This window comes from Ahaetulla prasina, chromosome 3 (genome assembly GCF_028640845.1).
Source record: "Ahaetulla prasina isolate Xishuangbanna chromosome 3, ASM2864084v1, whole genome shotgun sequence".
Classification (NCBI taxonomy): domain Eukaryota; kingdom Metazoa; phylum Chordata; class Lepidosauria; order Squamata; family Colubridae; genus Ahaetulla; species Ahaetulla prasina.
This window is the reverse complement of record NC_080541.1, coordinates 86,015,341-86,039,245: the sequence shown is the minus strand read 5'-3', so window position 1 is coordinate 86,039,245 and position 23,905 is coordinate 86,015,341. Positions and strand designations below refer to the sequence as shown.

Here is a 23,905-nt window from a genome sequence, read left to right as displayed (position 1 = left end):
CAACATGCTTTCATTCATTTCATTTCATTTTACACATTTAGCAAAAATCTCCATGTTAGGATGATGGAAATATCTCACCAGGGATCTCTAGGTAATCAGCCTGCTTATCTGAAGCAGATGGTGGCCTGAAAATAGAGGATTTCTCAACTAGTAGACAATTAGAAATGTATCTCATTTTCTTCACAATTTACTATTGCAACGGTTTTCTTTTAAGAAATAAAGTCCAGATTATTTCCATTCCTCTACTTAAGTCAAGTGATCAGATATTGAAAATACTCATTTGGTGACTAGACTATTTAATTATTAAGTCTAAATATCATTCTGGTATTTTCAGTTTTGGACGAGTACATCAATTCCCATGTGATGTTTAAAGTCTTTATTAAGTCTTGTATGAATGTTCATTGCCATGTATTTTGAGGACGTCTTGGTCATTTTTCATTGGAGGAATTCATCTCATTACCATCTTGGGAATTTGATGCTATATAGTATGGGAGGATCTAATGCTAAACAAGAAATACTGTTAGTGGAGGTATTTGATCTTTTGTAACTATGCAGTTTATTCATTGATGCTAATTAATAAAACCATTTGCAAATATGGAATGATATTCCCTCCAAGATCTGTTTTCTTCATCCTTTTGACTTTACACAATAGTTAAAAACCAGGCTTTTCTCCCAGGCCTTGGAGCTCTTTGGGGCTTTGGGGGTGGGGGGAATTCTCTCTTCCTGCCAGCTCTTTTTCTTTGATATACATTATTTTAATTTTTTTAATTGTAAGTCATTGAAAGTCACTGTTGACTCAGATGACCTCAAAACTGAATTAAGAAAAACATGAAATAAAGAACACATTAATAATATAAGCATTTTATTTCTCATTTTTTAATATTTATTGCCATTTTAGATCTAAAGACAGAGGCAGGTTCTTGTTTTAATCTTATTTGGGGTTTATTGTACTATAGCAGATGTTCAAAGAACAGCCTGGTTTTTTGTCCATTTGTGAATGGAAATTAGCATTTTCATAACTAGATAGAAGGATTAAATCAAGGAATTTTCCTCTATCACTTTTTCCTCAAACCTTTCAGCCTCTTTCCTCCTTCCAAAATGTTTTTGTTAAACAGTGAATAGTCACAGTGATTAAACAGTATTTTTCAAAAAAGACTTCGTTGGGATGGGTAGAATGCCAAAAAGACTTCTTTGAGATATGTAGGGTGCCTTGAGTGTCTCAGAATATTATTATTATTATCTTTCATGGAAAGACTTTACACAATAGTTAAAAACCAGGCTTTTCTCCCAGGCCTTGGAGCTCTTTGGGGCTTTGGGGGTGGGGGGAATTCTCTCTTCCTGCCAGCTCTTTTTCTTTGATATACATTATTTTAATTTTTTTAATTGTAAGTCATTGAAAGTCACTGTTGACTCAGATGACCTCAAAACTGAATTAAGAAAAACATGAAATAAAGAACACATTAATAATATAAGCATTTTATTTCTCATTTTTTAATATTTATTGCCATTTTAGATCTAAAGACAGAGGCAGGTTCTTGTTTTAATCTTATTTGGGGTTTATTGTACTATAGCAGATGTTCAAAGAACAGCCTGGTTTTTTGTCCATTTGTGAATGGAAATTAGCATTTTCATAACTAGATAGAAGGATTAAATCAAGGAATTTTCCTCTATCACTTTTTCCTCAAACCTTTCAGCCTCTTTCCTCCTTCCAAAATGTTTTTGTTAAACAGTGAATAGTCACAGTGATTAAACAGTATTTTTCAAAAAAGACTTCGTTGGGATGGGTAGAATGCCAAAAAGACTTCTTTGAGATATGTAGGGTGCCTTGAGTGTCTCAGAATATTATTATTATTATCTTTCATGGAAAGACTTTTACACATAGACACACACACACAAGAAAATATGGCTATTCAGTTATGTGTCCAGCTAGGGTGAAAATCGGGGTAGAATTGAATTTAATAGGACATTTGCTCACTATTTGGAGCGTGGGTAAATCTATTTAAAGCAACTCATTTTAATAATGTTTTCTTTTTCTCCAGTGGCAAATTAAAAAAATCTGTAAATATTTTTCAATTATAGCCAAACTAGTTCCAGGGTTAGTTGTTCCAAGACTACTTTCCTAAATTATTTGTCTCCAGGACTATGTACTCTTTTTTTTTTCCATATCACATTCCTTTAAAAAAATTCATTATATTATGAATTATTATTTAAAGCAATTATCATGCCTGTAATATTCACAGTTCTTGGCCTCTTGGTAGATTAAAATTTCTGAATATTTACTGTAACCAAGAACACAAGTTGCTATCAAAAGATATCAACTAGCTTACATCATGCTAACAATTCTGTTGATTTGGCCCAAAAGATGACAGCTATGGAAAAGGTGAAATATAACTTAAAAGTTCCAACTTCTGAGTTATATCTCCAGCAGCACAGTGATTGAAACCAGGTCTTATCTAAGGTATCCATTATACAAAAAACAATTTTTGTTGTTGCATCCCTCTTGTTTTTAGATAATAGGGAATTAATTACATATTATTTTAAAGGGGCCTTCCATTGTTTTTGAGGAGGAATGTTCATGCTAATTTTGTATAGATCCTACAAATAACTGACGCCAATGTAATAATCTGTCTCCAAACAATTATTGAAAAGGTTTTTAAAAGAACTGTTTTAGAACTGGAATTGATCCAGTTCTAAACAGCCCAATTTACCTAATCTTTCCCCAAACATTTTTATGCTATGGTTTATGGTTTATTTAATTTCTATGGTTTACCTAAGCAGGTATTATTCCATAAATATCCATAAATATGGGCTTAAATGATAATTCTCAAGTTGACCTAATGAGAAACTTGGTTCTGAAGTTTATCTAGTCAGTAGATTTAATCTAAAACTAGAATTAATCTGCAGAAATAAACCTGAAGGAGTAGAAAGTTAAATCAACTTTCCTTAACATATTGGCAAACTGCACAGTGAAAATGAAATTTGCAAAATGAAAATCTCCTCAGGATGACTTTGACAACCCACACCCCCAAATATTCTGTTTAAAGTAATGTGATAAAATAACACAGGTAATTATCTCAAATGTACTTTGGAGTTATACTACTCTGTACCAGACTCCCCTCCTTCGCTATACTGGGGGTGGGCGTGGCCAGCGCATGATGCATCTCGCCCACGGGCCGTGGGTTTGACATCCCTGCTCTAGATCTTTTGTTTATATCATAGTGAAGTAAATTCAAATTTACCATCAGAAAAAAAGCTTGGCGGTTATGCTAGTCTCCTACTTGTGTTGTTGGACATTTTTATGGGTTTTCTAGCTGCTATATGGGCTGTCTGTCTGTCTGTCTTTATTGCATAGACTTTTTGCTTATTTTCATTTTCATATTTGGTGCTGCCTAAAATAATGTCCCTGAGATGGATGATCATATAAATTGGCTAAGATAAAGAAGTAAAATATAATTTAATGCTCTGGTTCCTCTCCTTTACGATGTTGTTATGATTACAAGATTCCCAAACTATTTTTTAAAGAAATTAGATTATTCCTAATCCAATCTATCTCCAAAATATATAATACTTTCACTGTTTAGTAAAATATTACCTTTTCGACCCCTTATTGTAATTCTATTAAAGTTCTGAAAAGTTTAAATTATGCCTGCAAGTTGTTGTTTAATAGAAGTTTTAATCTATGGTTTATTTGCGCTTTACAGGCCCATGCATAGACTTTAAAGGGTCTCTAAATTTGAATGAGAAAAACTACAACTTTAATTTTACATATACAGTATTACTATATTAATTTTTTGTTATTTTTTCAACACTATGATAACTATATTAGAGGACAAATGGCATCTGTAGATTTCAACAGATTCTTAAAGGGGTCCAAGGTTCCAAAGAGTACAAGAACTTCATTTGCATATTCTAAGTTGCACATCAATTTAATTGAGAAGAGGGCAATAGCCTGTTTGAGGTTTTAGTTAAGAGCACTAGACTAGAATCCAGGCAATCATGAGTTTTAGTCCCATATTAGGCATGAAGCTGGCTGGGTGGCCTTAGACTAATCACTCTCTTAGCCCTGGGAAGCCTTAGGAAGAAGATGGTGGCCAACTACTTCCAAAATCTTACCAATAAAACTGCAGGGATTAATCCAAGGAGTTGCCAGGAGTCAAAACTGAGTCGTTCCCCCCCCCCCAAACAAAATAATAATAATAAGGCACACAATGATCCTTTGCAATTTAAGAGTTAAATAAAGGATATAGACAGATAAAAAATATAGCACTTCAGGGAAAGCCAAATTGCCAAAACCTTCCTCAGAAATTTTCAGGAAACCATATCAAAGGCTTAACACCCAAAGATATTATAGCTGTTGGCTCTTGCTTCTTTTTAATTACAGCAAGAGTGTTGATTAAAAATCTCCTATCATTAAAAGCTTGATAACCTGAATAAATCCAGTCTGAGCTTGTACATTTTGAACATATGATGCACTAGAGTTTAACTAGAGTTGTCCCTTCTGATTTAAAAATGTAATTGATATTGTTCTCATTAAACATTTCCTACTGAACTTTCCAAAGTGCAAGAGATTTAAGCTGGCTCTATAATATAACTTCTGCTTTTCTAGCATTATAATATTATTATATTCTCCATTCTTTCAAGATAATGATGGAAATCAGTAGTAGAGCTTCTTCAGCAACTACGCCAGGACAAGGCATTTAATTGGACTTTATTTAGTTTAAGAGAGACTAATTTTAAACTATATGAAGCTGTCTTATCTAAAATTAGCAAGAGTTAGTGTCAACTAAAATTCATCGTGTAGACTCTAGATCAGGGGTGTCAAATTTGTGGCCCGCAGGCCGGATGTGTCATGCATTGGCCACACTCATCCCCAGTTTAGCAAAGAGGAAAAAAGTCACAAGTTTGACACATCTGCTCTAGATCAGGGGTCTTAACCTTGGTCCCTTTAAGACTTGTGGACTTCAACTCCCAGAGTTCCTCAGCTAGCTTTGGAGTTGAAGTCCACAAGTCTTAAAGGGACCAAGGTTGGAGACCCCTGCTCTAGATGATATGGCAACATGTGATTAAAAAAAGCTCACAATCCATTTCAATCCAAACACTTAATCAATGGGAAAATATAAGCAGTCTGTTCTTATTCATCCATATCATGCTATATTATAAATTAAGATAGTATATCTACACTGCCATTTGTCAATTGCATTGATTGACTGGGAATATGCCTCTGACACCATAGTTGGTAGGTGCAGAGCAGCAAATGCTTAATTCCTTTTTCTTCCTTTGCTTTCTTCTTGATTAATACTACCTATTGTTTCCCAAGCCACTTTTATTTATTTATTTATTTATTTATTTATTATTTAAACTTATATACCGCCCTATCTCCCAAAGGACTCAGGGCGGTTTACAGGCATATAAAAACATCAATATACAAATTAAAATAATCATTAAAAGACTTATTCTAATGCCAATAATTAATAATACCAATTGTTAAAAATAGAAATATAAATATTAAAATCAATTTAAAACCCCTCTAAATTCAAAAATCTAAAAATCTAAGCCAGTCCTGCACAGATGAATAAATGAGTCTTGAGCTCGCGACGGAAGGTCCGAAGATCTGGAAGTTGACGGAGTCCTGGGGGGAGTTCGTTCCAGAGGGTGGGAGCCCCCACAGAGAAGGCCCTTCCCCTGGGCGTCGCCAGACGACACTGCCTAGCTGACGGCACCCTGAGGAGTCCCTCCCTGTGAGAGCGCACGGGTCGGTGAGAGGTATCTGGTCGCAGTAGGCGGTCCCGTAGATAACCCGGCCCTATGCCATGGAGCGCTTTAAAGGTGGTCACCAAAACCTTGAAGCGCACCCGGAAGGCCACAGGTAGCCAGTGCAGCTATTTTATTCCAATAGTATGTTTAGATGGATCACGCTTGCATCTGAAACCTGAGATGTGGGTGGCCCCAAACTTGTAGGCCTTCTGTAAGACCTGGATGTTCCCCAGACAGCAGGGTGACTCCATTGTTATGATTTGAGATGGAATTGATCTTGGGTTGGGTTCAGTTCCATTATGTTTTCTTTTGTGTTCTTTTTATCTTGTTAGCCTGGTTCTTGGTTTTTAATTCTATGTTTAGCTGTCCAAGGTCATAATATATGATTTGGCATCCATTAAATTTATTATAACGAACAATTTTCCCAGTGCAGCTGGGAAAGGAGAATGGGAAGGAGAAGGAGGGATTAAGGTATCTCCTCACTGCCGTTCCATTTTAAATTGTATCCCAATCCCCTCCTCAGTTCTCTCCAGATACTAAGTGGTTTACAAAAGCGATGCCATTTCTTTTGTCTACCAAGGTGTCTACTGCAGAAGATACTTCTCCAAATAGAGCCAAATGCTTCCTGATTTAAAATACATAAAATTGCTATTTCAAAAACAGATCACTCTCATTATAACCGTATTTTACTATGTAAGTTTTTAAAGACATAAACATCTTGAGATAACCTTCCATGTATGTGTGGAAGCTAATATAAAAGTAATATGAATCCACTTCAAGTCTCTATTATATGAGTAATGTTATTGTTCCCTGCTTTTAAAACTTTCTGAAGAATTTGCTCTTCTTAAACTTCTGATTGCACTATGGCAGCTGAGAATTTTGGAAATTAAATGAAACAAAGCACTACTGAGGATCTTAGAAACTGAGCAAAACTGGCTGTTTACACTTTTTTTTCTTAGTAATATTATTTGTGCCTAATGAAACTATATTACCTATTTTCTTAGTTTCTTATGACTATAATAACTTTGTTGTTTATGGTTTTTGTTGACTGCATTTATTTAATATCCTATTATGATTTATATTGATTGGTTATTTAGTATCCTATCCTATCACTAAGTGTTGTGTCTTATGATTTATGATTATTGTATTATGATTATGATCATGATTTATCATATGTTGCTATGTTCACTGAGAGCTTATGCACCATAGACAAATTCCTTGTGTGTCCAGTCACACTTGGCCAATAAGGTTCCGTTCCGTTCCATTCCATTCAGTTCTATTTTTGTACCTGTTTTTGTTTATCAGTCCTCTCAATCAGCTGAATAATTCACATCAATATGTATCAGCCAGTCACTTAAAAGAAAATGAAAATGTTTAACCAGAGAACCTTATTAAAATAGTGGTAAACGAAGCAGAATAGAACTTGTTTTGGCTTCCTTGTTACATCCCCAGGATCAATTGGATCTATAAAGGAGTCTCTTATCTCATATTTCCGTCAATTTAAATTCTCTTTTGATAGTAAGGCTACCTCTGATAAAGGTAAGAAAAAGGTTGATCAATTTTAAACAGATTTTCAGCACTAGTGCTACTAAATCATTAAAAAGGTCATTGAAAATGTATACCTAAAGTTATCTCTAATAATTTTTTGCAGCTTAAGGTACTTGAATGCTTCTGCCAACAAACTGGAAATGTTACCTCCAGCCACTCTCTCAGAGGAGACCCATAGTATTTTACAAGAACTGTATTTGACCAACAATCACCTCACAGATAAAAGTGTCCCCTTGTTAACCGGTCATCCTCACCTGAAGATATTACATATGGCTTACAATCGCTTGCAAAGCTTTCCCGCAAGGTAAAAAAGCATGGCAGTAGCCGATTCTCCTTAATCAAATACATTTGAGCTATTTATATGGTTATTTGAAGGTTGTTAGATATTTCACTAAATGGTAGCTTCTTTTGGAGTAAACATAGTACTGACAGTTGGACTTTTGGACAGTTGGACAGTTGTGCAGTTGGACTTGCTATCAAATGAGTAGCATACCAGAGTCTCTTTATGCTACTTCTTTCATCCATCTTTGGTTGACATGCTAAACAAACCATGGATGAAGAGAGCCATCATTTATAAACCATGTGCAATTATATGAAGAAGCATAACTTCTGATAGATTATAACTTACCTTGCTTGAAAATGTCTTGCAGTGTATTTCAAGAAGATCAGACGGAATGCAAATATTTGTGCATTCATTGGCAGAAATAGCGGTAGTTTGGTTACATAGACTGAACTCAGTTTAAGTTTGTGGTGTAAAATTAGTATGCATTTGAAAAAGATTTTGTCATAGGAAATAATCTATATTTATATATTTGTAAAACATGTCTTTGAAAATTGAACACAGTTTCAGGGTTTATTTGGAGGAAATTTGTCTCTGATCTTTTCACTCAGGAAGCCCTAATTGTCAATTATAGAAGGAAATGTAATCTTCCAGATTTACGTTTAAATCACAAGGCATGACTTTTGTTTAGGGTCAACGAATGTCAGGCTTTGTCTGTTGGAAACTTTGTTTCATGGGCTAACTTGGAATCAGCATATCTGGCATGTCCTAAAAATTGAATGGCTTTGGAATCCAATTATTTTAGAAGATTAATGATAAGAAAAGTAACCAGAGGACCAAGGTTATAATTGTAAAAAAATTAATATCACAGGGATGGGAAAACCCTCATTCTCCATCTGTTATACAGTGAAGAATTTCTCTACTTAGATTTTTTTTTTAAATTTTCATTTATGCAAATAATAGCATTTTACAATATCATAAAGGCAGTAGAGCAGACATTCTCTGTTGTTCAAAAGGGCCATATACCGGTATGCAGAATTTGCAGAGAAACAGGAGGTGATCAAAATCAGGAAAAAGTACAGTAATATTGAAGGGAACAGATTGGAAACATTTACGAGAATACTGTACTAAACTGGTATCCTGGTACATTCCTTTACTGAAATCAGTTCTGACTAACTTTGTAAATTCCTTCCAGTTTTAGGAATGCTAGAACCTCTGGCTAGAAATCATGAACCTTAAGATCATTACACTCACTTATATCACAATTAAATTACACTCACTTATATCACAATGAGAGTACGTTGTGATATAAGTGAGTGTAATTTTTCCAAAGAAGCGTTTAAGAAAGAAATGGAGATCAACAAATGAGCCCTTCCTTATCTGCAGGGCTATTACTAACTATCAAAAAAATTGCTATTTTCTGCAATGGGCATATCAATTGTCACATACTATTTTGTACAAGCCAAGCATGGAAAGGCTTCAGGATACAGGTTGTCCTTGACTTACGACCACAATTGAGCCTAAAATTTAGGTTTCAAGTGAAACATTCGTTAAGTGAGCTTTCCCCTATTTTATGACCTTTCTTGCCACAGTTCTTAAATCAATCACTGCAGTTGTTAAGGAAGTAACATGGTCATTAAGTGAATCTAGCTTCCCCATTGACTTTGTTTATCAGAAGTGGTGACCCTGGGAAACCGCAACTGTCATCAATATGAGTCAGTTGCCAAGTGCCTGAATTTTGATCATGTGACCATGGGGATGCTGCAACGGTTGTAAGTGTGAAAAATGGACCTAAGTCACTTTTTTCAGTGCCGTTGTAACTTTGAACAGTCAGTTAATACTTACAGTACAACTTACAGTTGTAAGTCGAAAACTACCTGTACTTTGGCCTTTAAAGTCATTATTCTAAGGGAATACTTTGGGTTTTATGCTCAAAATCTTTCTCTGTCCTTTTTGTGTAGTAAAATGGCCAAACTTGAAGAGTTGGAAGAAATCGACGTTAGTGGCAATAAGCTGAAATCTATTCCAACAACTATCATGAATTGTCGCCGCATGCATACTGTGATTGCACACTCCAACTGCATCGAAGTCTTTCCAGAAGTCATGCAACTTGGCGAGATCAAGGTAGGGGTTTCCTAAAAATTTACTCCTAAAACTCCTTCTAGTTTCTTGAAGTTAATCATCCATTGTGAAGATAGAGCATTTTTTTTTACATATCTCCAATTAAGATAGAGAGAAATTCATGAATTTCTCATGTGTATTTAAATAACAATAGTATTGAGACTTATATACTGCTTCACGGTGCTTTACAGTCCTCTCTAAGCTGTTTACAGAGTCAGCATATTGACCCCAACAATCTGGGTCCTCATTTTACTGACCTCAGAAGGATGGAAGGCTGAGTAAACCTTAAGCCTGGTGTGATGAAGTTACATTCTGTCCATGTTCTATAGAAAACCCCATGTTCTCCATTCAAAGAGAAAGATGGTTCCTTGAAGAGTTCAGAGCACTAATAGATATTTGAAATATTGGTATTGTAACTGGAGCAGTGTGTGTGTGTGAGAGAGAGAGAGAGAGGGAGAGGGGGAGAGGGAGAGGGAGAGAGAGAGAACAACTTAAATATTGAAAGTTTTTGTAAAGTGAGACATCTTACAGATGTAAGGTATCTTAAGGTATCAATACAATTATTCCATCTTCCTCAAGATGTCAAGGCAACCTTTTGCTTTAAGTTGGCCATGTGAGATTACTTGTTAGATGCTTTTCTATAACCAAATCATACATCTCTGGTGCAGTAGTGAGTTTCAATTTAGTTTGCTACCGGTTTGCTCGTGCGTACTTGTGCGTACACATGACACTTCTGTGCATGCACAGAAGCGGGTGGGCGAAGCCTCTCGCTGCCGCCACTACCGGTTCGCCCAATCAATTGCCCTGTTACCTTGAACATAAATTAAAATTCAATTAAATTCTCTGTTGTGTAAAATGAGTAAATTTAAAAGAAGTAATTTTAAAACTTTTAATAATTACTACGATTTAGCCCTGTCGTCTTTCCTTTCTACCTATCACTGTACTCTCAATATTAGACCCAACTGGATATTTTAATGCCTTCGGCAGTATTCCAGTTCATTGGCATTCATTATCTGTTCTTTTGTGGCATCTTAAAATTTTGTTTGATTTTCAGTGCAGCCTACATTTTGAAATTGATTTTAAATGCACCTTTAAATTCACAACATAGCTCTGTATTAAAGGCTGGTGGTGAATAATAACAGCTCTGTCAGAATTATGACAGTCCCTTTCCGCAATTGGCTTCTAATCTATGTATTTATAAAATTACTTTTAATTAAAACGCACTTAACACTGATGTGCTCCATTAGCTTAAGGATAATAATTACCCTCTTAAGGCAGACAGTAGACAAATCACTATTCATTCTGCAACAAACATGGAGGTTATTTAATGAAGCATAAAGTTTAGAAAAGTTACAGAATTAAATTAGGCCCACTCAGAGTCATTAAATAGTGTGCAACCTTCCAAGATTTTCAGAAATCAGACAGAGAAGAAAGGGGGGGGGGAAATACAGCTGTTAACATTAGTTAGAATATCAGCTGCTCTCTGTTTTATTTTTAACGTTTCATGACAGCATGTTAGATTAAAGGAGGATTACTTAAAGGAATGTTTATATTAAATAATCATATCTTGTGTTTTGTTGATGCCATTGTAGAATTTGCTTGATTAAGGGTGGTGATGGAGGAGGTTGGCTTAATTCTCTTAAACGGCAGGAAAAGGCTCTCAGCTCTGTCACTTCAGACTGCAGCTGCATATTTATTGGGTTGTTCCCTCTGCTAAATGACAATACTTACCCACCGGAAATGAGATATTAAGGAATAAAGCTTATTCTACATTCTTGATTTATGCAATGATTTTCTCAATGGTGAAGTTCCCGAGCGGTGGAGCCTTCCATTATCTGTGCACCCACCTCTGGTCTGAAATGATACAGTCCAGATCTTGGTTTATTACTGTGCATTTTATTGTGACAGTTGGAACTCTGATTTCTTATGTAACAATTAGGCATCTGTGTTCCGAAACCCATGGCTTGTTTATCTTAACTCTCCCCTTGTTCTTCAGTGTGTGGACCTGAGCTGTAATGAGCTGACCGAAGTCACGTTGCCTGAAACTTTGCCTCCGAAGCTGCAGGAACTAGACCTGACTGGAAACCCCAGACTAGTTCTGGATCACAAAACCTTGGAGCTGCTGAAGTAAGGCGCCGTCCATGTTATTACACAATAGGCAAAGGGTACACGATGCACTTGGGGAAAAGCACTTATTATGTAAACATTAACCACCCATAATTTTTTTTTTAAATGACTATGTTCAGGAGGATTGTTTTTCTTTTGAAACTCAGTAAATAACTGGTTTGGTAAATAAGAGCCAAAAGCCCAGTCCTTCCCCTTTAATGGTCCCTGTTTGTTCTTGTCCAAAATCTCCTTGAACCCAAACAATGGGGTTTTTTTTGCTCCTGACCTTCACACTTTCATTTTGAAGATGTGGAGGACTTCCCCCCCCCTTCACCTTTTACTTAGAGAATCAAGAAGCAGGAGTAAAAACTAGTATTTTTTTATTTTTCTATCACCAGTCATTTTTGGTTCTGTTCATGTCTTGTCTTTTTGCCAGTTAAATTGAGAGAGTGACCAGCTCTCAAGGTCATCCAGTGAGTTTCCTGGTTGGAGAGTTGAACTCTGAACATGTCCCTTTGCTCCTGTTTTGCTATGCTGAATGCTCAAGCCCTCAACTGTGTTTCTTGGCTTATGATAAAAGTGGCTGCTGCCCATCCCTGCATCCTGACGAACTAAAGGAAACAAAATGTCTTTGTCCCTTTCAAAGTGATTATATATTTACATATTTATGAGCCTGACTTATGTCTCCTATGATTCCAATAGCTCTATTGCTGCATACATTTTTCAGCTAAATCTACCAGCCCTATCAAGAAAATGTCAAGTTTCTTGTGTGAGTTGCAGGGTCTTATGTACCCAGCACGTATTCTTTTTTTTTTTGCACATCATACTAAAATGGGATAAGCCTCTTTATGAAATATTGAAAGATCTGCTATTTTGAGCAAAAGGACTTTGTCTCTCATAACTTTCAAATATAATATAATCTGAATTTGCTGACTCATGACTTGTCACGGTCAAAGTTCTCTTTTGGTGAACTTTATTTCCACTATATCTGTACAAGGAAATAATCGTGCGGTTTTTGACTGCATTCTTGAATTGCACAATGGCTTCTTTGTGGCACTGTCATATTGCTGTGAAATCAGTCTTCGGTGATCATTGTAAACCCCTGGTTCCAAAGGATGAGATTATCAGCAAATGTATATCTGTCATTTTTCGAAGAGTTTTGTCAGAGATCATTTTCCCAGCTCTCTGTAAATCTTTGCATTACTTTCAGTCATTTTATGGACTTGTATAAACATAACCTGCATGAATTACAATTAGCACAATATTATTGCCTAGAACAGAATCTTCCTGTTCAGTTTAATAAGTATTTTTAGACACTTCTAGAAACTCCACTCCTTTCGACAAACTTGCCCAACCCTTGGTATACTGTGCTGCCTGCCAACAATTAATTACTCTGCTTCCAGTTCAGGGCCCAGATAACACACACCATTTTTGCATAGGATTGTGTCATTCAGGTCATGCATAAAGAATCTTATCTTGACATGCAATGGCTTTTCCCAAGTTCTGCATGACCAAGTTAAGTAGACTCTAGCAAATAGGCTCAAACCCCTTCTCATTCCTAGCGTTGGAACCACCAGGAGAGAGAAGGTAAACCCATCCTGAGTGGTATCTTTTTCCATTATTAGGTTAGTTGTTTTCCCGTCACATCAGTATGAGAAGAAAAAAACAATCCAAAAACTCAAAGATATGCAATATCCCTAAGTTACTAGATAGCTCATTACTAAAAAATGGAGGGGAGAGGAGGGGAGAGGGCAAAATTTGTAAGGTCTCTTGTCAAGAGTTGCCTGTTTTTAAGGAAACATTTTTTTCCCCTTAGCTAAAATGAAAAGTGGACAGGACTGATAGAAACTATAATCTAGAGTGGGAATTATCAAACTTTTTAATTTGAAGTAAAGGTAGTCCTTGACTTACGACCACAATTCAGTCTAAAATTTCTGTTGCTAAGTAGTTGGCAGCACTAAGTGAATTTTGCCCCATTTTATGACCTTTCTTGCCACAGTTGTTAACTGAATCATTGCGGTTGTTAAGTGAATCTGGCTTCCTCATTGACTTTGCTTGTCAGAAGGTTGCAAAAGGTGATCACTTGAACACTGCAACCATCATAAATATGAGTCAGTTGCCAAGCATCTGAATTTTGATCATGCAACCATGGGGATGGTGCAACGGTCGTAAGTGTGAAAAACAGTCTAGTCCCATTGTAACTTTGAACAGTCACTAAATGAACTGTTGTAAGTTGAGGACTACCTCTTATGTTTTTGAGCAGTCTTCCAAAATAACTTCTAGATAGACTTAATTAACAGGGAGCACATTAATAATATTAATTATTAATTATTATTAATAATAATGATGATGATGATGAGATCTGTGATATGAAATCCAGCATAATTATCTCGTTTGCTGTGTATACTGTCATTTTGTGTAAATAAAATAATAATAATAATAATAATAATAATAATAATAATAATAATAATAATAATAACAACAACAATAACAATAACAATAATAATAATAATAATAATAATAATAATAATAACAACAACAATAACAATAACAATAATAATAATAATAATAATAATAATAATAATAATAGGGGTGTGCAAAACATTTTCATTTTGAAAAGTTTTTAAGTGCAGCATTTTAAGAAAGATTTGGCTCAAGCACTTAACTTTTTTGATTTCACTGGAACATGGCATGCTTTGGCATTTTGGTTTGAGCTCAAAGCCGACAGGTTCCAAGCTTGAAATCTTCTCTTTTGAAAGTGTTCGATGTGCTTGAAACGGGATGTTTGCCACTTGAGACAAGACATTTTGTGACATTTGATGCTCAGAATGGTTTGAAGCAAATGATTTTGCTCACTCTAGAAGACACCAAGTTCCTGGAGTGCTCCCTGCTGCTTTTTTTAAATCCTTCCCTGTCATCCCGTTTAATGTGCTGCAATATATTTCCGATTACTCCAGCTTAGCTTTTATCTTTGGGCAGGTGGGTAGGAATGGAAACTTCTCAACCAATTGCTGAGCAACAGAAGCTCATCATCCCCCCCCCTCCCCAAGTACTATAAAGCTTCATATTTACTACCTAACGTGGCTAACAGATTGCAGGTCAGCAGTAGGACTGATGGAGGGGACAAAGGACAGAATTTTCAGAGCCTTGAAATAAATGCTTAGGGGATCTATAGGGGCAAAGTAAGCTCCTTAAACACCCTACATCTCCCTCAAATTGCATTATAATCTTTTGTAGTTCTCCAAATTGAAAAAAGCTAGGCCAGAAAAGTTTAGCATGCTGCTGCTGATGTCATATACCATGCCCTCTCTACCTACAGGTAGGGCATAAGAACAAAGTTTGGCTTCCTGTGCTTGAGCTAAAATGAAATGATACATGGGAAAGAAAGGAGTGATGAAAAGGGGCAAGGTACATAAGAAAATCCTTAATCTTTCATCTCCTCTTCTTCTCACTATTCCACGCCAGTGGAATTGACTTCTTAGGCAAGCTGATGGTGGCCTTGCTTACTTTCTTTCAGTGGCCAGGGGTCACGCTGGAGGGGTGGTGGGGATGCATTATTGAACTTAGAAAGAGGCTCTCGCTTTTTTTTTTAATTTTTAATTTTTTAATACAAACAAACATAAAAAAACATCTTCAATCCAGTGAATACAGTGTGCCGGTAGGTTGATTAAAAATCTTTTGTGCAATTTCAACATATACATATCATTAGTTTGTTTAATCTTACATTTGTCAATCTAATGTATATCCCAATGTTTTAATCAATTAATCCTCTAATTGACTATAGTGTTTCATTTTCTCATTTCATATAGATTATTCTAAATTAATATTTTGTCTTATTAGGCTCTCGCTTTCTTTAAAATGACAGAATTTCAGCTTAATCAGGCTAATTTATGGTAAAATAAACTGTCTTTAGATATAAACACAAACCGTAATGCCTTCCCTTGTCCTTCCTCGAATGTTTGCAATGAACGCTTCGTTAACTCATTGCTCATGTTGCCTAGCTGAGTTATTTACTTTCTTTGCTCATAATGAGTAGCATTAGCACTTGGACTTATATACCGCTTCACAGTGCTTTACAACCCTCTCTAAGCAGTTTTACAAACTCAGCATATTGCCCCCAACAATCTGGGTCCTCATTTTACTGACCTCAGAAGGATGGAAGGCTGAGTCAACCTTGAGCCGGTGAGACTCGAACTGCTGAACTGCTGGCAGCCGGCAGTCAGCAGAAATAGCCTGCAGTACTGCATTTTAACCATTGTGTCACCACGGCTCCTGAACTAAGAATTATTTATGAAACTGCTTGTTTTGAACTATATCTCAGGATCAGCAGCAGTAGCATCCAAATCTGCAAGAGTCGTGTATTTATATAAAGCAGGTTAAATTATATGCTTTGTTTTACTCTCTCTTTTTTTTAATAAAAATAGTTTATAAAAATAAACATTGATTCATTCAGCCTATTGCACTCTATATTTGTGTTAAGTAGTACCATTTAAACAGTTCCAGGGGTTTTTTTTTGTGGGGTGGCAGCTAAAATTCAGACAAGTGTGTGGGTGAAGTTTGCCATCAGAGTTCTGGATTGCAGGATAAAATGTTGCTCATGGACAAAGAAAAAGTGCGTAAGTGCGGCCAACTTAAGCAGGGTACATGGGTGTGGATTCATGACTATACACATACAAACTTACAGAAACATACACACACAAAAATGACTTTGGATGACTACAAGTGAAATACTTTTTACTGAAAAATAAATCCAAAAAATGGTGAAATGAAGGAATTAAAAAATGCAATTATGCCAGAATGCATGGGAGGGAAAACCATTTTCATCTGTGCATAGCTGTTTTATTTTTTGTAATACCCTATTTGGGCAACTAATTAACTTACCTTATTATTAACATTTCTAATTTCCTTTTTTTTTAATGTCATATTTGACAACACTTTTTTTTTTTAGCAAAGCAGAGTAAAGAATATAGCATTGTGACTATTTTTTCTTGCGTATTCAGGGACTCTTATCACTGCTATCGTAAATACATTCTCGTCTAGTGACTTAAAATATAACCTACAAACATGACACAAGATTAGCAGAAGATAACGGGGATTGCTTCCTTTTCTTTTGAAGCATGGATGCTTGAGCTTTTTTGTTTCTCTTTGTAGTAATATTCGCTGCTTCAAGATTGACCAGCCTTCTGCTGGAGATGCCTCTGGAGCCCCAGCAGTGTGGAGCCATGGTTACACTGAAGCATCCGGAGTTAAGAACAAGTAAGCTGTTCAAAATCACTTGCAAGGCTTTTAAGCCTGACTTTCCCCTTATCACAGTATATTCACCTGTGTGGGAGGGGGGCACTTCTGTTGGATCTAGCTTAACCGTGGTATTAGATGGGCTACTGAGCAACCAGATCTGGAGGGGTGATAAATGTAACATTCAGCAAACTTTGCAGGCAGCAATGTAAAAATTTAGGGATGCAAAATAAAGAAGCACACCTGTTAAAATAAAAAAAATATCTTAATTAGAAAGAGATTTAATCTTACACGCTCACCAATTGTGTGCGCATGTGTGTATAAATGGGAAGGCCAGGGTTGGGGGCAGCCATTTGGTGGTGTACCAAAGGCCATGTTGTTGCCACCTCTTCCCTGTGTGTAAACCACTCTCTATGCTTTTAGAGCAGGTCATACAAATTTTTCAGAATGAAATGGTGTACAAGACAAGGCCACATCAATCTAAAAGTGAATTGATCTCTTAGATATTCAGTTAAGCTTAATATTGACACGGCTTTCCCTGTATTTATTCATTTTGGCCCTCCTGTCCTCAAAAACAAAACAAAAAACTTCTGCAGCCATATTTTGATGATGCCGGAGTGTCAGCTTGTGCATTCCTGTTAGAGGGAGGACCAGTTAAGCTGCTTTGAAGTTCCTTACAACTTGGCACAGCTACCATTCCTCACATTCTTTGCTAGGGAGCTATTTTTAACCCAGGTGGCAAAACTGAGAAATTCCAGGCCTACTGACACCAGCGTCTTTACTTCAAGGGTGGCCCCTTTCTTTTCTAAAAGCTGCATGGATTATTTAGTTTTACCGATTACGTTTCCTACACAAGTTAGTATTTCTGACAGCTTTAACAAATATGACTTCCTCAGCATTGCACTATACTCAGGTAAGTCTCATGGCGTCACTTTTTTCCTCCCCTACAAATCCAAATTTAAATATGGTTAGCCTTTGAGGATATGTTGGTTTTGAAAAGTGCAGTGAATGACTGAGACGAGAACAGACTGAGGAGAGCCAACTATCCCTCTCTCTACAGCAGTGGTTCTCAACCTTTATAGTGCTGAGACCCCTTTAATACAATTCCACACGATGTGGCGACCCCAACTGATCTCAGCGCGCCTTAGCAGCCGCAGAAGGGGGAAAAAAGCGGCAAACTGTTTTTTTGAATTTATCGCACCTGAAGCCATATTGGCTAGCTATCTAAACTGCTTGTGATTGCCTTGAGGACGGAGGCATTAATGCAGAGACTCCTCCCCTATTAAGTTTATCGCGCCTGAAGCCAGATTAGGCTAGCGATTGGGAGTGATTGCAGCTGGCTTGAGAGGAAGACATCAGAGCAAAGATTTCTCTCTTTTTAATTCATTGCGCCTGAAGCCGAATTCGGCTAGCGATTTGAAGAGTCTGCAGCTGGCTTGTGGAGTCAACCATTGGAGCACGATTCTTCGACTCGCAAGTATACTTCCCATATTTCCGATGGTCTTAGGCGACCCCTGGCAAATCGTCATTCGACCCCCAATGGGGTCCCGACCCACAGGTTGAGAACCGCTGCTCTACAGTAAAGGAACTAAAGGAATCATTCTCTGAGTGCAGAGTGGCGAATTCTTGCATGTGCCTATGTTAACATGAATAAGAAGAGTGTGTCAGGTATGGATATAATGCTTTTGAATAGGCACTGTGAAATTGAACTCACTGATTTACAAATATGAATCTGTTCACTTGAAGCTATTCCTCATTTTCAGAATGCAGTGGAATCCTTGGAGTTGCAATTCACTAGTTATGGTTTGAAAAAAGTCTTAAGTGTAAATTATATATCATTTCTATTTATAATGCTCCATTTGGGGACTGGTTCCCAAGGTTACATTTATATTGCTTTGCAATAGTATGGAAGTGTAGCGTCCTTGGTGCACTCCAATCTTGATTGTTTTGTTAGCAGGCTAAGTAACAATTTTTGGTGTTAATCCCCACTTATCGGGTGCTGATTACTAGTAAGGAGTTGTTCTGGTCTTTTTAGCTTTTTTATTGTCTCTTTTAAATAGTATATAAATGTTGTTTATCTCTATGGGCTTGTTGATGGCTGATTTGTCTGAGTTCCAAACTTCCATCTTGGTCTATAATACTCACAGTTTCCCAGTAGAAAGTATGGTTAAGTCTGTCCATCTGTTGTAAAATTAATGTAACATATATTTTATAAGGATCTTTATGTCCCAAAATAGGCTTATACATGAGAAAACACACCTTATGGCGTTGCTGCTGCCGAGATGCTAGATTTTGTTGAGAATGATATTGGGTGTTGGGTCGAATAAATTGTCCAGTTTAATTGAGTCTTGGAAGCATGTATCTCCCTCAATCCAAAAACCCACAGATATGGAAGTAAGAAGGCTAGACCTCATGATCAGATATAGATTTGATAAAAGCTATTACATTTTTGAGAAAAGATCTCTTTTTCACCCCCTTTGAGGCTATGATTGATTATCCATGATTGCCTTTAATAATAATAATAATAATAATATTTTAATTTGTATACCGCCCTTCTCCCGAAGGACTCAGGGCGGTGAACAGGCAAGTAAAATACAAACAGAAACATACACAATATTAAAACCACCCTTAAGAAACTTATTCAATTAGCCAGAAAATTTAAAATAACATTACACCCCATAAAATTACAGAAATTTAAGACCCATCAAAATTCAATTAAAATTTAAAATTTAAAAATCAGGCCAGTCCAGCCATACGAAATAAATAGGTTTTAAGTTCGTGGCGAAAGGTCCTAAGGTCAGGTAGTTGTCGAAGCCCGAGGGGAAGCTCGTTCCACAGGGTAGGAGCCCCCACAGAGAAGGCCCTCGCCCTGGGGGCCGCCAGTCGACACTGTTTGGCTGACAGCACCCTGAGGAGTCCCTCTCTGTGGGAACGCACCGACCGCTGGGAGATAGAAGCCGGCAGTAGACGGTCCCGTAAGTAGCCCGGTCCTAAGCCATGGAGCACTTTAAAGGTGGTAACCAATACCTTGAAGCGCACCCGGAAAACAACAGGTAGCCAGTGCAGTCTGCGCAGGATAGGTGTTACGTGGGAGCTCCGAACCGCTCCCTCAATAACCCGCGCAGCCGCATTCTGGACTAGCTGAAGTCTCCGAGTGCTCTTCAAGGGGAGCCCCATGTAGAGAGCATTGCAGTAGTCCAGGCGAGAGGTAACGAGAGCATGAGTGACCGTGCATAGGGCATCCCAGTCCAGGAAGGGACGCAACTGGCGGATCAGGCGAACCTGATAAAAAGCTCTCCTGGAGACGGTCGTCAAATGATCTTCAAAGGACAACCGGCCATCCAGGAGCACGCCCAAGTTGCGTACCCTCTCCATTGGGGTCAACGACTCACCCCCGACAGACAGCCGCATCTGCAGCTGACTGTACCGGGATGCCGGCATCCACAGCCACTCCGTCTTGGAGGGATTAAGTTTGAGCCTGTTCCTCCCCATCCAGACCTGTACGGCTTCCAAACACCGGGACAGCACTTCGACAGCTTCGCTGGGGTGGCCCGGGGTGGAAAAGTACAGCTGGGTGTCATCAGCGTATAGTTGGTATCTCACCCCAAAACCACTGATGATCTCACCCAGCGGCTTCATATAGATGTTGAACAGGAGGGGTGAGAGAATCGATCCCTGCGGCACCCCACACATGAGGCACCTCGGAGTCGATCTCTGTCCCCCTGTCAACACCGTCTGCGTCCGGTCAGAGAGGTAGGAGGAGAACCACCGATAAACGGTGCCTCCCACTCCCAACCCCTCCAACCGGCGCAGCAGGATACCATGGTCGATGGTATCAAAAGCCGCTGAGAGGTCTAATAGGACCAGGGCAGAGGAATAACCCTTATCCCTGGCCCTCCAGAGATCATCCACCAGCGCGACCAAAGCTGTCTCCGTACTGTATCCGGGCCGAAAGCCGGACTGGAACGGGTCTAGATAGACAGCTTCATCCAGGTACTGGGGTAGCTGACATGCCACCGCACTCTCTACAACCTTCGCCGTGAAGCGAAGATTGGAGACTGGGCAGTAATTTCCTAAAACAGCTGGGTCCAGGGAAGGCTTCTTGAGGAGAGGTCTCACCACCGCCTCTTTCAAGGCAGCGGGAAAGACCCCCTCCCGCAAAGAAGCATTTGTAATCCCCCGGAGCCAGCCTCGTGTCACCTCCTGTGTGGCCAGTACCAACCAGGAGGGGCACGGATCCAGTAAACATGTGGTGGCATTCAGCCTACCCAGCAACCTGTCCATGTCCTCGGGAGTCACAGGGTCAAAATTATCCCAAACCACCTCAACAAGACGGGTCTCGGAACTCTCGCCTGGATCTACCCAATTTTGATCCAATCCGTCCCGAAGCTGAACGATTTTATCGTATAGATAACCGTTAAACTCCTCGGCACGCCCTTGTAGGGGGTCCTCCCACCCCTCCTGTTGGAGGAAAGAGCGGGTCACCCGAAACAGGGTGGCCGGGCGGTTATCTGCCGACGCAATGAGGGAGGAAATGTAGGAACGTTTCGCATCCCTCAATGCCACTAGGTAGGTCCTGCTATAGGACCTAACTAGTGTCCTGTCAGCCTCAGAACAGCTGGATCTCCAGACACTCTCTAGGCGTCTTCTCCGGCATTTTATCTCCCTCAGCTCCTCGGAGAACCAAGGAGCTGGTTGAGACCGACGCCGGGTCAGAGGCCGCAAAGGCACAACACGGTCCAAAGCTCCAGCCGCGGCCTGTTCCCAGGCCGCGACTAGTTCTTCAGTTGTGTCGTGGGCCAGATTCTCGGGAAACGGCCCAAGCTCCGTCAGGAACCTCTCTGGGTCCATCAGGCGCCTGGGACGGAACCAACGCATTGGTTCCGTCTCCCTGCGGTGGTGGGTAGCGGTCAGAAAGTCTAGACGAAGGAGAAAATGATCTGACCATGACAAAGGTTCTACAACTAAATCATTTAAAACCAGATCATTCAACCACTGGCCAGAGATAAAAATCAAGTCTAGGGTGCCTCCCCCGACGTGGGTAGGGCCGTCAATTAATTGAATCAGGTCCATGGCCATCATGGAAGCCATGAACTCGCGAGCCGCCGAGAATGCCACGCCGGTTGATGGCAAATTGAAATCCCCCATGACCAACAGTCTAGGGGTTTCAACTGCCAACCCGGCCAGCAACTCCAACAGCTCAGGCAGGGCTGTTGTCACGCAGCAAGGAGCCAGGTACGTGATCAGCAAGCCCACCTGAGTCCTACGACCCCACTTCACCCAGCTATCTGAGGCACAGTGGTCTGCCTCGGCTCAAGACTCTCCTTAATAATAACCGCCACCCCGCCACCCCTACCCTGGGCCCTCGGCTGATGGAATGCTCGGAAACCTGGTGGGCACATCTCCACTAGGGGAACCCCCCCTTCGGTGCCCAACCAGGTTTCCGTAATGCCCATAACGTCCGCGGTCCCTTCCTGAATTAGATCTGAAATCAGGGGGGCTTTATTAACCACGGACCTGGTATTACATAACATCAGCCAAAGGCCCAAGTCCCAAGTACTCTGGCCACTCGGGTCACGAGAAAATCCTGGGGGGCCGGAGCACGTAATCACTCGTAAACAGCGAGAGCGAACCCCCAAAACCTGATGTGGCCCCCCCTTCCATCATATCTGCCTCTCCCACTTACCGTATTAATAGCTCGACCCTGATAAGCTGGAACGACACCCCTCCCCGCTACCTTCGGACCTGTTAAGTTACTGCCGCGAACACATGGTGGACTTAGCACCCTCCCTGACAGGTTTCCCCCCCCCCCACCCATCCACCCCCCCGACCCAAACCCGTCAATTTCCCTCCCCCCCTTAAAATTCCCATTAAAACTCCCCGGTAAAAAAACGATTAAAACAGTTCGTTAAAAATCCCCTAAACCTCCTAGATTTAGCATGCCAAAATAAAAATATTACAAAATATTTTAGACAAACCTTACAAAATATTTTATAGGTCGTTCTTGACTTACGACCATTTAGCAATGGTTCAAAATTATAACTACCTCAAGAAAAGTATCTTACAACTTGTGCTTGCATTTACAACCGTTATACCACTCCTGTGGTCAAGGGATCATAATTCAGGCACTTGGCAAGTAGCTCACATTTGTGACTGTTGCAGTGTCCTGCAGTCATGCAATTGTAATATATGACTTTTTTTGTGTTCATATGATTCACTTAAGGGCCTCTGTGAAATTGGGTCCAACTTAACTTATAACTACAGCATATGACAGAAATTCCAGTCCCAACTATGGTTTTAAGTCAAGGACTAACTTATCCCAAACACTGGGACAGGTGAAGAGTTGCCAAAATTGCACCTAAAATCATGGAGTACAATATTTTTGTTATGCATGTGCAGAAGCAATGACCATTAACCAGACTGTTTTGCCAAACAACAGATTTTTATCCTTTGAAGTGAGGTCCAAAATCAGAGTTTGCTTTTAATGTCTGAAGTCTGCTGAATTTAGATCTTTAAAACTGAGGATTTATTTAAATCAATGTATTTAGATGCAAATTAGAGCAAAAAGAAGAGAACTTCCTCTCAAGGTTGTACTTTTGGAAGTGATCCAGTTTAAGATGGAAGATCATTTATGCGACAGATGCATATTTGTGTTCATTACATATATGATATCATGAGATATTTTCTTCCATCTATCCATCTCTTGGCTAAGGAAGGATCCTTCCACTCTCTCTGCTGAGCTTAATTATTTTCCATAGATTGATATTATCTCTTAATGCAGTCTCCCCCAAACCCATTCTTGAGGATAACAGGAATTAGATTTTCTGAGGAGGCTCTTGAGAGGAAAGACAATATTTCTAT

The 23,905-nt window shown here is 39.0% G+C and overlaps 1 protein-coding gene across 2 annotated transcripts in view; it reads left to right on the top strand.

Moving 5' to 3' along the window:
• PHLPP1 (PH domain and leucine rich repeat protein phosphatase 1) overlaps window positions 1-23,905 on the top strand; it is a 197,246-nt gene that overhangs the window by 158,315 nt on the left and 15,026 nt on the right. For both annotated transcript variants that reach the window (XM_058175660.1, XM_058175661.1), the window contains exons 11-14: window positions 7,406-7,606; window positions 9,544-9,706; window positions 11,700-11,830; window positions 16,961-17,065. In XM_058175660.1, the coding sequence (XP_058031643.1) occupies window positions 7,406-7,606; window positions 9,544-9,706; window positions 11,700-11,830; window positions 16,961-17,065 (600 nt within the window). The remainder of the gene's footprint in view (window positions 1-7,405; window positions 7,607-9,543; window positions 9,707-11,699; window positions 11,831-16,960; window positions 17,066-23,905) is intronic.